The 14,348-nt window shown below is 41.5% G+C and overlaps 2 protein-coding genes across 2 annotated transcripts; one reads left to right on the top strand and one right to left on the bottom strand.

The window, feature by feature from the left end:
• The first annotated feature begins 419 nt into the window (after positions 1 to 419).
• LOC131007433 (uncharacterized) lies at positions 420 to 1,160 on the top strand. The gene has a single exon (XM_057934465.1). It carries the CDS (start codon positions 420 to 422, stop codon positions 1,158 to 1,160), a length of 741 nt encoding a protein of 246 aa, XP_057790448.1.
• Positions 1,161 to 5,095: 3,935 nt separating this feature from the next.
• On the bottom strand, positions 5,096 to 6,240 carry LOC131023301 (uncharacterized). Its single transcript, XM_057952850.1, has 2 exons — positions 5,906 to 6,240; positions 5,096 to 5,810 (listed from the first exon to the last, which is right to left on the bottom strand). Exons 1-2 carry the CDS (start codon positions 6,233 to 6,235, stop codon positions 5,358 to 5,360), a joined length of 783 nt encoding a protein of 260 aa, XP_057808833.1. The 5' UTR covers positions 6,236 to 6,240; the 3' UTR covers positions 5,096 to 5,357.
• Between the last annotated feature and the right edge of the window lie 8,108 nt (positions 6,241 to 14,348).

The following is a 14,348-nucleotide window of genomic DNA, read 5'->3' as shown; positions in this document are numbered from 1 at the left end:
GTAGCAGGAAACTTGAAAAGATATCGGAGGATCTATACGCCGTGGTGCAACAGCGTGGTGAATCTCTCCGAGACTATATCAGCCGATTCAACAAGGAGAAGGTGTCCATCACCAACTGCAACACCCAGACAGCGGTCACCGCCTTCCGAAAGGGTCTCCTGCCTGACTCAGACCTCTACAAAGACCTCACCAAATATCCTTGTAGAACAATGGAGGACGTGCTTGCCAAGGCATGGGCACAAATCAAATGGGAGGAAGATCAATACAGCCACCACCGATCTTCACCAAGCAGAAACTCTAGAAGAGACTCCAGGGTGGAAAGAAAGACGAGTGATAGGCGGTCTGAGCCGTACCCGTCTCCACGACAAGAATACCGAAGGAGATAGTATGACCAACCCTACGAGACGCGACCACGTGAAATGGCCAAGTTACCAGAGTACAACTTGTCCATCTCACCGGCTGAGGCAGTCCTAGCTCTCAAGAATCTAGGCAACAAAGTCAAATGGCCAGAAAAGATGAGGGCACCAGCCGACCAGAGAGATAGATCTAAGTGGTGCGAGTTTCATGCCGACCATGGACACCGAACGGAGGATTGCATTGCATTACGATTGGAAGTGGCTCATTTACTCAAAGAAGGTCACCTAACCGAGTTCCTAACAGACAAGGGTCAACACACCCTCAAGCATGGAAGTGACCTCAAGCATGGAAGTGATAGACGAGACGAGCGCAGAGAAGTCACCCCACCCAACCCGCCAAACCATGAGAGAACAGTCAATGTCATTTCTGGCGGATCAGAGGTTAGCGGGACACACTCTGCTGCAAAGAGGTATACCAGGCAAGCTAGGTCTAGCAGAACGAGAGAAAGTATGACTGGTCAAGCTATGACAGACCAGCCAACCCAGATAATCAGCTTTCAAACTACGGAATCAGACAAGCTTCTTAACCCTCATCATGATGCTCTAGTTATTTATATTTATATTGCCAATTGTTTAACGAAACGAGTGTTGATCGATAACGGCAGCTCTGCCAATATCATGTTTATTAATGCTTTCAGGGAGATGGGTTTGAACGAGTCAAACATAGCTAGGAAGACCGCTGTCCTCATAGGCTTCAGCGGTGAGAGCAAGACAACCGTGGGGGAAATCGACCTTCCCGTCTAGGCTGAAGGGGTCAATTTGTCAACAAGATTCCTGGTGATCGATGCTCCTTCCGCATTCAACGTCATCCTCGGTCGCCCATGGATCCACGATATGGAAGCAGTCCCTTCCACCTTTCATCAAGTGGTGAAATTTTCGACCAAGTGGGGCGTCAAGGAGATCAGGGGAGAACAAAAGGACTCCAGAGCCTGCTACCAGACTACCATGAAGACAAAACATGCTCAATTGCAATTACAGAAAGAGGGTTCGCCCAACACCAAGACGGACCAGTCACCACAGCTAGAGCAACATGTGCAGCATGACCAACCAAACCAACCCGACAAGTCCGACAATCGAAAGCGGTCTACCAGCTTTGCTGAAGAAGAAGCTGTGGAGATAGACGAAATCCAAATCAATACAGACTATCCGGATCATAAAATTCGGATAGGGGCACAACTCGATCCCAAACTTAGAGAGAAGCTTATTTTATTTCTTACTGAGCATTATGACTATTTTGCTTGGTCCCATGAGAACATGACAGGGATTGATTCGAGCATTATTGTTCACAGGTTACAGGTAGACCCACATTATCCACCAAGGAAACAGAAACGAAGAAAATTTGCTCCCGAAAGAAACCAGATCATCAATGAAGAAGTCACAAAGCTTCTACGGAACGGACTCGTCCGGGAAGCACATTACCCCGAATGGCTAGCTAATGTGGTGGTAGTGAAGAAAAAGAATGGCAAGTGGCGCGTGTGTATCGACTTCACAGACCTCAACAAGTCATGCCCGAAGGACTCGTTCTCTCTACCACATATTGACATGCTAGTAGATGCGACAGCTGGCCATGAGCTGTTGAGTTTCATGGATGCATACTCTGGATACCATCAAATACAGATGCACCCTGACGATGAGGAGAAGACGTCATTCATGACCAACATAGGGCTATGGTGCTACAAGTATATGCCATTCGGATTGAAGAATGCTGGAGCAACGTACCAACGCCTAGTCAACAAGATGTTCGGGAGATTAATTGGGCATACGATGGAGGTCTACATCGACGACATGCTCGTCAAGTCCATCCAGGCGAAGGATCATATTGATCATCTTAGACAAATATTCAGTATCCTAAGGAACTACAATATGAAATTAAACCCTACTAAGTGTTCATTTGGTGTAACTGCAGGAAAATTCCTAGGCTACATGGTGACACAAAGAGGGATAGAGGCCAACCCCACTCAAATTGATTCAATCCAGAGGATCTCTTCACCGACATGTGTGAAAGACGTCCAGAAGCTGACTGGGAGGATAGCCGCACTTAGTCGTTTTATATCAAAGTCATCCGAAAGGTGCAACCCATTCTTCAACACCTTACGAAAAGCCAAATCGTTCGAGTGGACAGAGGAGAGTGCGAATCCGCCCTACAGGAACTCAAGCAGTACCTAGCCAGCCCACCTCTTCTAGCTAAACCAAAGGATCATGAAACCTTGCTGGTCTACTTGGCTGTGTCCGATACAGCCGTGAGTGTGGTGTTGATCAGGGAGGATGATGGAAAGCAATCTCCAATTTACTATGTAAGCAAGTCTCTTTTGGATGCAGAAACACGGTATAGCCAGTTGGAGAAACTAGCTCTCGCATTGGTACACGCAGCTAGAAAGCTACGCCCTTATTTTCAGTGCCATCCAATCCAAGTCATAACCACCTATCCACTCAAGGCCATTCTCCACAAACCAGAACTCTCAGGACGACTGACCAAGTAGGCGGTGGAGTTGAGCGAGCATGACATAACATTCAAGCCACGTACGGCTCTTATGTCTCAGGTACTAGCAGATTTCTTAGTTGATTTTACTCCTAACCTTACCATGCAGGCCGACAAGGAACTCTGCTGCATGACCGAACAACCCGACCAAGTTGGAGCGTGGAGACTATATGTAGACGGGTCCAGTAATATGCGAGAAAGTGGACTAGGTCTTGTCCTTATCTCCCCACTAGGCGACGTGGTGGAGCAGTCCATCCGATGTGAGTTCAAAGCCACCAATAATGAAGCAGAGTACGAAGCCATGCTGGCCGGACTCGGACTAGCAAGGGAAATGGGAGTTAAGCGAATCAGCGTGTTCAGTGACTCTCAGCTCGTGGTCAACCAAATACAAGGCGCTTACCAAGCCAATGATGCTAAGATGGCCGCCTATCTGGGCAAAGTCAAAGAACTTCAGTCCAGCTTTGAGGAGTTCACCATAGCCCAAGTTCTGAGAGGAGACAACAGCCACGCAAATGCCCTCGCCAATCTTGGGTCGTCTATCCAAGCTGCAGAGCCCAAGACAATCCCGATCATCTGCCTCAAATGGTCTGCCATTCGGAAAGACAAGGAGGACCAGGTGGTGGAAGTATCACCCGAACAGACTTGGATGACCCCTATAATGGAGTACTTGGAGCATGACAAGCTACCCGACGATAGGAATGAAGCCCGCCAACTTAGGGCGCAGGCCGCCCGATTCTCCATTATTCAAGGTAAGTTATACAAACGTTCTTTTACCGGTCCATACTTAAAATGCATTAACCCTGCAGAGGCGAAATACGTCTTATCTGAGTTGCATGAAGGAGAGTGTGGAAACCACTCAGGTGGAAGAAGCTTAGCACACCGAGCATTAACCAACGGATATTATTGGCCTACCATGAAAGCCGACTCAGCCAACTACGTCAAAAGATGCGATAAATGCCAACGGTTCGCTCAAGTATCACACCTACCCCCGGAACCACTGACCGCCATCACATCACCATGGCCTTTTATGAAATGGGGGATGGATATCGTAGGCAAGCTACCTACAACACCTGGACAGAAGGTATACATGCTAGCCATGACAGATTATTTTAGCAAGTGGATCGAGGCGGACTCATTCCACCAAATACGAGATAAGGAGGTCAAAAGCTTCATCTGGAAAAACTTGATTTGTCGATATGGGGTGCCAAAGGAGATCGTCACAGACAACGGATCACAATTCATCAGTGCAGAATTCCAAGACTTTTGTAAGTTTTGGAATATCAAAGCTGAGCTTCTCCACCCCAAGGTATCCACAGGCAAACGGACAAGCAGAGTCTTCCAACAACACCATCATGAACACTCTCAAGAAGAGATTGGAAAAGGCTAAGGGAAAGTGGGCAGACGAACTACCCGGCGTGCTCTGGTCATACCGAACGACCACAAGAACTTCGACAGGAGAAACTCTCTTCTCATTAGCCTACGGAATGGAAGCAGTCATACCCACCGAAAGTGAAGTGCCTACCACCAGGTACGAGCTCACCACACACACCGACAATCAAGAGGCTATGTGCCACGAGTTAGACCTACTCGATGAGAAAAGAAACAAGGCGAACATCAGACTTGCCTCATATCAACAAAGTGTTGCCAAACACTACAACAAGCACATTCGTACCCGAACATTCTAACCAGTTGATTGGGTACTCCGAAACCAAGGAAGCAGGAGCAGGCAAGCTCGCCCCAAATTGGGAAGGTCCTTACCTGATCACTAAGGTAGTCGGACACGGGGCATACAAGTTACAAACGATAGACGGACGTGACATCAACAATAGCTGGAATGCCATCCATCTCAAGCAGTATCACGTCTAACTCTACACTCCTTTACTTTTTTAGGTCTTACGAGACCCACCCAACTTACTACACGATTACTGACCTTTCCATGCAGGTCAGAACTACATTTGGGCTTGATCCCTTAAAAGGGTATGTAGGCAGCTCTACGGAGCGCAGCCCCCCCCACCCCTACCAACTAGTCATCCCTACCATACCTACTGCACATCGACTTAGAATTTTTAGCTTAAGCGATAATTAGCCACACGCTACATTGGAGAGACAACCTCGTTTAACGACACATACCCCAACCAACTAACCAACCCTACTACACTTAGTTAAATTAGGAATGAGCGTTACAGTCTACACAATCAAATGGATCACAACTCGATTAAATATTAAGGGTAAAACCCCAGGAGGCCGGCCAAGCTGGAAAACTTTGAGTTACATAGTAGAATAGACTAATTATAAGCTCGGCTATCAAACTAGCACAAGCTCATACTGGAGGAGAGAATACTAAGGAAAATCGTCCACATAGAGCAGACTCATAGGCACACAGGCCCGACAGCATTAAAAGTTAAGATATGATAAGTCTATTACAAAACCAAATCGAGTTTGCAGATAATGAAGCACAATCATCAATCAGCAGAAGGGCCACCAGTACCCAAACCTCCAAGCGTAGCAGCAAGATCTGCAACCTCGGCAGCCTCCTCAGCCCTCCTCTCCATCAGCTCGGCATAAGCCTCAAGCATCGACGTCGTGTTCCAAGTCTTAGCCCGACCGTCCAAGTAATCTTGAGCCATTTGGGCCCTAGCCTGGACCTCCTCCTCAGTACCGACAAAATCAAGCTTATCCGTAAAAAATGAAACCGTAGAGTTAACGGCCTCAAGCTGCTCCGCCAAAGTCTTCGCCCGATCACCCGCTAAGCGCCCAACATCAAGCTGAGTCTGCAGCTCTACCTTCAAACGTGCAATCTCCTCATCACGAGTCTTCAATATGTCATCCAAATCAACCCGCTCAGCTCGAAGTTTCTTCACACTCTTCTCCAGCTCTCGGATCCTCTCCGACAAATGAAGCACGCCCTGCAAACCCTACATAAGCAATAGAGATAACATGAATTAGCAACTAGTCACCCACACTTGAAACAAAAGAAAAAATGATTGAAACTAGTATAACTCCTACTCACCAGAAAGATATGGTCGACAGTGGCATCAGGGGCGCCAGACTTCAATCCAACCAAGGCATTGCGATCCTCTGGCCAAAGTAACTTGCCCAACTCCTTGCGGAACGGGCGGACATCCGCGTATGCAGAAGCATCAAACGGAAAGGTAAGACGAATAGAGTCACTAGCCCAATCAGCATCATCATCGTCGTCACGCCTCCTTTCCTTGCCCTTTCGAACCGGCGAAGTAGAGACCGGAATAACAGGCGAAGCGCTGATCGGAATGACTGTCTCGCTGACCTCGAGATCACTAGAGGCCTCGGTCACCTTCTTCTTCTTTCTTCCCGCACGCATCTTCTCCAACGTAGCATCGGGCCCCTTCATCTCAAACCGATAAGACTTCAATATGACACGTGCTGCAAAAGCTCGTTCCCCTACCGTCAGTTCAGGTATGATCTGAGAACCTTGTCGTCCATATAAAGTTTCCAAAGACTTAGACAAAAAGACCATACGAGGCGGAGGGCGAGTCGTCAAGGAGACCGTACCTTCTGAAGTAAAGGAAGTGCCCCTCCACAGCGAACTTTGCCTCAAATTATCGTCAGACAAGATAACCCGCCAATCACGAGCCTCCTCGTGATAGCTCAAGATTTGCTTACGTCTCTCCTTGACACCCAACCGGACAGTAGGATAAGGAAAGTTTTTCAGATCTACAAAACAATGAAAGAAATACTTATTAAATCAATGGTGGTAGGCAAACATACAAATGCAGTTCACTTCAACAATCACTAGCAGAACTCCAAGCATAAGATATCTCAGACCCATCAACCAAACCCAAAGCTTCACAAAGTACAAAGAAATACTTCTTTTTCCACCTTGTATGCAAGGTGTTTGCACCCAAGATCAAGGGTGACTTGTTACCCCTAACCTTCAACATGTACCGACCAATATCACCTGAATTAGATGTCAGATGGTAAGTTTCTAACACCTCAGCCAATGTAATATCAATGTTGTTAATTTCCCCAAACACCTGCAAAGCCATCAAAACGCGCCAGGCAGTCGGCATCAACTGACCAGGAGGAATCTTATGGTAGTCACACATCTCGACAATCAATCTAGGAAGTGGAAGACGACACCCGTCTTTAAACATCTGAACATACATGCAGGTCCACCCAGGCAAAACCCAATCAGCTCGCTCAAGGCCTGAAGGAGAATGCAAGCTCACCCAGTCTGGTATGTCGTATAACGCCCGGATCTCTCGCAAGTTAGCCAACGTCACCAATGATGATTCATTCTTCTTAAGTATGATGTGATTAGGGCGACCCCCATCAATCATATCATCGCTATCCACACCGTTACCAGTCAGGTAGTCAGGTGCCCCAGAGCAGTCAGCCATGTTGGGAGCCCCACTAGGGATGGCAACGGACCAGATCTGGACCGGGTCTGGCCAATACCAGATCCAGATCCATTTTCAAATACTAGATCCAGATCCGGATCCAGATCCGCGGATCTGAAAATTTTGGATCCAGATCCAGATCCGTCAGATCCACAGATCCGCGGGTCCAGATCCATGGATCTAGTGTTTTCAAATTAAATTCAAAAATAAATTCACAAAATCAACAAGACAAGCTCATGGCTGAACGACGGGCGACGGTGGGAGGCGGCGGCCGAACTGGAGTGACAGAGGCGGCGACGGCGGTGGAGTGCGGCGAGCCGAACTGGAACGACGGCGGCAGGAGTGTGCTGCACTGCTGCTGTTGCTGGCGGGCGGGTGAGCGAGTCGTGACTCCAGCGGCGGGCGATGGAGGGAGAAAAGCAGGGAGCGAAGCAGGGAGCGAGCGAGCGAGCGTGACTCCAGCGGCGGGCGAGCGAATCGGAGAAGGCGACCGGCGATGGAGGTGAGACGGCGTGACTGAGGCCGAGAAGGAGATGGGAGTGAGTTCCAGAGATGGAGGTCAGGCGGCGGGGAGTGAGAAGACCGAGAGGGAGAGATGAGATGAATTAGAAATTAGGTTTTCAAAGTTAATTCTATTTTTTTAATTTTTAATATATCTAATATTATTAATAAAATAAATATAAAAAATAAATAATATATTTTTAATTAAATCGGATCCACGGGTCGGATCTGGGTCAGATCCGGATCTCAAATGTCAAGATCCAGATCCAGATCCGTTTTAGAAAATGAGATCCAGATTCGGATCCAGATCCGCGGATCCAAAAAATTAAAATCCAGATCCGTCAAATCGGATCTGGATCCACGGATCTGGACCGGGTCCAGGATCCATTGCCATCCCTAAGCCCCACGACTACAAGGCACCCCAATAGGCACATCACCACTATCTAAATCAACAACTCTACTCGACGACTCCATAGAAATTCCTCGACTACGAGACATGTCAACCAAGCTACCTAGAGCAAAGACGCCAACCAAGCTTACAATAGGCACACACAAGAATAGACGAAAAATAGAAATGGAGATATCACACGTGACTAACTAAACATACCCTACACTACTAACATGATACATGTAATGGCATTGACAAACAAAAATGAGAGCTATCATATAGCACCAACCCAACATATCAAACATGACAGTCACACATATACTCATACTCGAACAAAATAAGCATACTCCCAAGAAACAATTACATTACTATTTACTAGAGGGCCAACGGATCAAAGGAGAGTTACGTAAACGACAAATCAATCAAAGAACGAAGCAAATAAATAAGCATGCTTGGAATATTCATAAAGAACGTGGTAGAATATAGAACGAATAAGCCAACCTTTTCAAAGCTTCCAAAATCCTCTCTCTATGCCAAACACTCCCAAGCTCCACTCCAAATTTTTTACCTCCAAATAACTGAATTAATCTCAATTAATTCAGCCCATACATTAAATCACCAGAGCCCATCGACTCAAACCCTAGAAAGGGCAAAGACTTGGAGAGGAAGACAAGAAGAGATGATGGACGTCAATCCCACGGATATCGGAACAACTAGGGCTTAAGGGAACGTGTCAGCCAAACCCTAGCCGTCAGGTTACCTCAATATAAATAAACATCAACTAGGTCAATAGACCCATCGATTCATTCGTACTCTCAGCTACTCCACCTATTCACGCTCTCAACTCTCTTCACTTGCTCGATCTCTACGCCTCCACGCTCTCACATTCTGGATTGGGGCTTGCTCTGACCAGTCAGACAGACCAACTAGACAGACCAGTCCGACCGTCGAGATTCACTATCTCATCTTTACTCTACTATTTAATCATCTTTACGCATTATATTCATTTTTCTTATCAATTAATCCGAATTGTTTGACTGACTTGAGCGTCGGAGGCCCTTCCATCGACACCCCCACCGGTGCTCCTTGAAGGGCTCTAACGTATTTGTGGTTTCAGGTTGCTAGTGCCCGCCGACCCAGACGTGCCCGACGTCCTATTCAAGTGATTGTTGGATCCATCCCCAACAGAAGGGAGTAATTTTTTTTATTTTTTTAGTGCATTAATTTTAACAGCGAATGCATTAATTTTTATAGTGGATGAATTAGATTTGATGGTTCTCACGTTATGATAAATAATGTAGTTCCCTCTAGAACCACACACTATATATATATATATATATATATATATATATATATATATATATATATATATATATATATAGAGGTGCATTCTAGCATTCTAGTGAGATTGTTATTTTTTGTGAGATCATGAGTACAATGGATAAAACAATATATAGTGTTGAATAATGGAATATATACTGATGAATAACGATATTAAGAAAATATTGGTAAAATTTTTGCTCCCTCCAAGATTTGAACACTGGTAAAAAAAAATCGCCCTCTAAGTAAATATGAGTTATAGGATATATGAAATCAACACCCACAAATCATTATAAGATCTCACTATATATAGGGGATCTCATTGGAACGCTCTCCTATTATATATATAAATATATATAGGGGGCAGCTCCAATGAGGCCCCCTAATTTTAGTGAGATCTAGGGCACGATCTGGTGCATTTATTTTATCAATCATATGACTGATATTGTATCTGGAGGGAGATTTTTTTTTTTACAGGGTTCGAATCCTGGAGGGAACAGAATATTTTAAATTTGTTATTCATCAGTATATACTGCATTGTTCATCAATATATACTGCCTTGTTCATCAGTATATATGTCTTATTCATTACCAATTTTTAAATTTTATTTTTTATCAGTATATACATCTTGTTCGTTAGATATACGTCTTGTTTATTAGTATTATATGTCTTATTCATTGTCCTCATGTTACACGAAAAATAGAGGGTCTCACTGGAGTGCGCCCTTATATATATATATATATAAGAGTTAATGTATCAAAATATCCATTCTCATATAACAAAAATAAAAAAAAAATAAACTTAAAAATTATCCACTGTTTGTAGAAAAAGTCAAATTTGCCCTTACCTCTCTCTCTCTTTCAAGACAATTGTTTCTCACTCTTCTTTCCCCCATCTCTTCTCTCTTTCATGTGACCAAACTTCTCTCTCGTACGATTTGTCTGGCAGGGCCAGATTGCACAATGGCGGTGACGATAGATCGCCGCCGAAGCTTTTCTCTATTTTCGGTGACCGACCTTGGTTCACCTAAAAGAGCATATCCAAGTGCGAAGAGGCGATCTCGCAGCTCGAATCGCTGATTTCTTCGATAGTACTATCAGTATTGGAATTGACATTATCCTCGTTGCAATGTCCGTCACCTACGGCAGTTCTGACCACCTGCTCTTCAACGAACGAGAAGCCGTTGATTTCATGATGGAGAATTAGAGGGAGATATCCATGAATTGGTCTCTGCTTGTCGATGAGATCAAGAGGCCGAATTCGTAGTAACTGTTATTATTACAAAACAAAACACCGAGGATCGGAATGCATTGCGGAAGCATGATTTCTCGAGGGGAAAAAATGGTGAAAAATCTTGTTTGAATTGATAAGGACGAATTTTGGTTTACTTGTTAACTGGTATGAGAGAAGATGAGAGATGGATTGATGATGAACAATTAGATACCAGAATGTCAAGCCCTCCATATATCGATCAAATTCAAATCTCGATTTGATAATATTGAATCGTCAGTGTTTGTTGTAATTCGAATTTTAAAACTAGAATTTTCAAATTAAATATAGATTGGTTGTGAATGCAAATTTTAAAGCAATAATTCACAACTATGAATAGCTTGGTTGTGAATTCGAGTTTTAAAACTAGAATTCACAACTCGAAAATAGATTGGCTGCAAATTTGAGTTTTAAAGTTACAAGTCACAATTAGGAATATAGCATTGATTGTGAATTCGAGTTTTAAAATTAGAATTCACAACTATGAAACTCGAATTCACAACTAAAAAATTAGTGGACAATTTTTAAGTTTTTTTATGTAAAAGGTAAAATAATAAGTATAGATAAATTTTTAATTTTTTTTATTTTAATGAATAATTTTTATTTTTACTATTTAATTTGGATATTTTTGAAGTGTAGTCTTTAATTAATTGAAAATAAATAAAGTTAACGATATTTCTTTTTGAAGGAAAATTATATCTTTAAGACTAAGAGCAAGAATTCTGAGGGCTCTCTACCCATACTACATGAAAGATAATAAAATCCTTAGCAACCCTAAAAACATTATTAATGTACATTCAATGCAAAAAAGGCGTAAAAATAAAATAAATGAATATCATAAAATATACTTCTATGGTTAATAATGATTTTTGAGGTTTTAGAATCAAAATATATACTACTATTTATAAAAGAAGTGCTTACGTGTATTAAACGTAAGCGTGCTCATAGACTCATTAACAACGCATCTAGATATAAATGTGTATTAAAATTTGAATGCATATGCAAAAAATATGAATTGTTAACCAACCCCCAACGACTGCTTTTCACAAAAATGATTTAACGTATAAATATCTCTCAAAAAAATAAATGACCTAACTATTTAACGTATAAATATCTCTCAAAAAAATAAATGATCTAACTAGGGGTGTCGATCGGTTCGGATTCGGTTACCCGAACCCGAAATTGCCAAATTTCAATAATCGTTCCCGAACCGTTTTAGGTGTTCGGTTACCCAGTAACCGCTTCGGTTAACCGATTGGGTTATTTGGGTATTCGAAATACCCATTTAAAAAAAATCACAAATTCTCAAAAATAAAAAATTGCACAATTATTCGAAATCTAGTAATTATAAACCTCATTTCTGAATCAAAGTAAACGCCAAAGAATTAGATTATACCCTTATCCTTGAATTGAGCATAGAGCTCAGATAACTCAGTTTAATTCGAGTTTGTGTAGCCATTTTTCGTTGAATCAAGATTCAAGAACAAAGTCACAAGAAAACAAAAAAAAAAAGATAGAAATAGAAGGGTAATACGCAAGCTGCATCATTCAATTGAAAAGATTGAAGCATCCAACAAACAATAACCATTGTTTCTCATTATTGTGCAGCCATGAACAGTAGCAATGATTCCTCAGTTCAATATTCTATAAACTTAAGAACTGAAAGAGAGGGCTTATTGTTTGCGTGAGTTGCAGGCGGCGGACGGACGACGGTCTGAAAGAGAAGCGGCGCGGCGACTCATGGCGGAGCGGCGGCGGAGTCTGGCGATTTGCGGAGGGCAGCGGACGTTGCACAGGAGGAAAGCGGCACCGGGGACTTGCAACGGCGGATGGAGGGTGGCGGGGGATGGCGTTGCCGACGGGCGATGAGAGATGAGAGGGTAGGGCGATAGTTCAGCGGCGGGGTTTGGGAATTGGGCTGCCGAATTGCAGATTAGAATTTAGGGCTTCAATTTCAAATAGTTATTAATTTACAAATTTATACTCCATATATATTAAATAATTAATTATTTTAATATATATATATATATATTAAATAATTAATTAAATAATTTTCAGTTATTCGGTTAACCCGAATCGGTTATCGGGTTAACCGATACCCGAAATTTTTATAAAAGTGATAACCGAAACCGACCCAATAACCGAAGATTTCGATTATTGGATATTCAAACCCGAAAATTTCGATTCGGTTAATGAATTAACCAAAACCCGATAACCAATTAGACAACCCTAGATCTAACGTATAAATAGTTACAAAGTGATTTTCAATCCTAACTTCCACCAAAAATATTGTCGACTCATCTGAATGTTGATTCAGAATTTCAGCATGCTAGCTAGATTCGGTTATTCAGATAGATACCTTATTTTCTGATATATTATTTTATTTTAATTTCTATATTTTAATTTTATTTTTATATATTTTTAAAAATAAATAGATACCATATTTTTATGTTTTACATGTTATAACTTTTTAATTTAAAAAAAAATTAAAAGTGAAATTTCTATTAACTTTACTATTAATTTGTAGATGAATAATTAGTATATATTTTAAAAATCTCAAATTTATTATAAATTGAGTGCGTATTTAAACTAAAACTAAAATTTCAATATTGATCGGCTTACAAATGAATAAAAATAATTTATATTGAGATTAAAGGTCTCAATTTATTTTTTTAATAAAATAAATTTGTCGGATTTAATTTCTTAAATATAATATATATCTCTCATGTTGCATATTCCGCATATGTAAGTTTTATACATTGCGCAATATAATTCAGATAGCTTCAAGTATTAATTTCGTTGGTCATAAAAAAACAAAAAAATACGTATAAAACGGGATGAGATTCAATATCCCACGCCGACGCCACAAAATCTAACATAGGTTGTCATTGTGTATATATTAACATATAATATATTAAATTTGTTTTTGAATTCGAAAAAACAAGTTATGTCTCATTCATCACAGAGAAGATAACCATCATGATGTGGTTTTCAGAATTTAATTATTAATTTTTCAAGAAAATGACAATCATTTATCCCCATTAGATCAGTAATTAATAATAAAACATTAATCCGACAACGAAATTATCGATTACATAAGCATAAATTAAAACAACCTTGATTGCTGCGTACGAAACCGAAGCAACCAAAAGGCAAAAACCCAAGTAGCAGCTGTTGTGTTCCCATCTGCCCACAGTTACGTTTATCTATAATTTAAATTAAATTATATCGAATAAATGAAAGAGATAAATACTAGTATAGAAAAACTTATCCATAGAAACTTCCATGTCAACCAAACCAAATTCAACTATAGCTTTTGAGAGATGATTTAGTTAGTAGAGTATTTGAGGATTACGATTACTCGCTTGCTAAATAATTAATGACCGTGAAATTTTTCGACAACAAAAATAAAAGTCAACTTCTTTTAAATTGAAGTATCGACCGTGAAATTTTTCGACAACAAAAAAAAGTCAACTTCTTTTAAATTGAATTATTGCTTCATAAGTTGTATAATCTAATGCCATATTCTAAATAATAAAATAGATAACTATAAAAGTTTTTCGAAAGAAAAAAAATATACACCTTTTATTTTTGAG

The sequence above is a fragment of the Salvia miltiorrhiza genome, chromosome 1 (genome assembly GCF_028751815.1).
Source record: "Salvia miltiorrhiza cultivar Shanhuang (shh) chromosome 1, IMPLAD_Smil_shh, whole genome shotgun sequence".
Taxonomy (NCBI): Eukaryota; Viridiplantae; Streptophyta; class Magnoliopsida; order Lamiales; family Lamiaceae; genus Salvia; species Salvia miltiorrhiza.
Note: the sequence above shows the minus strand (reverse complement) of the source record. Positions and strands in the feature narration are given on the sequence as shown.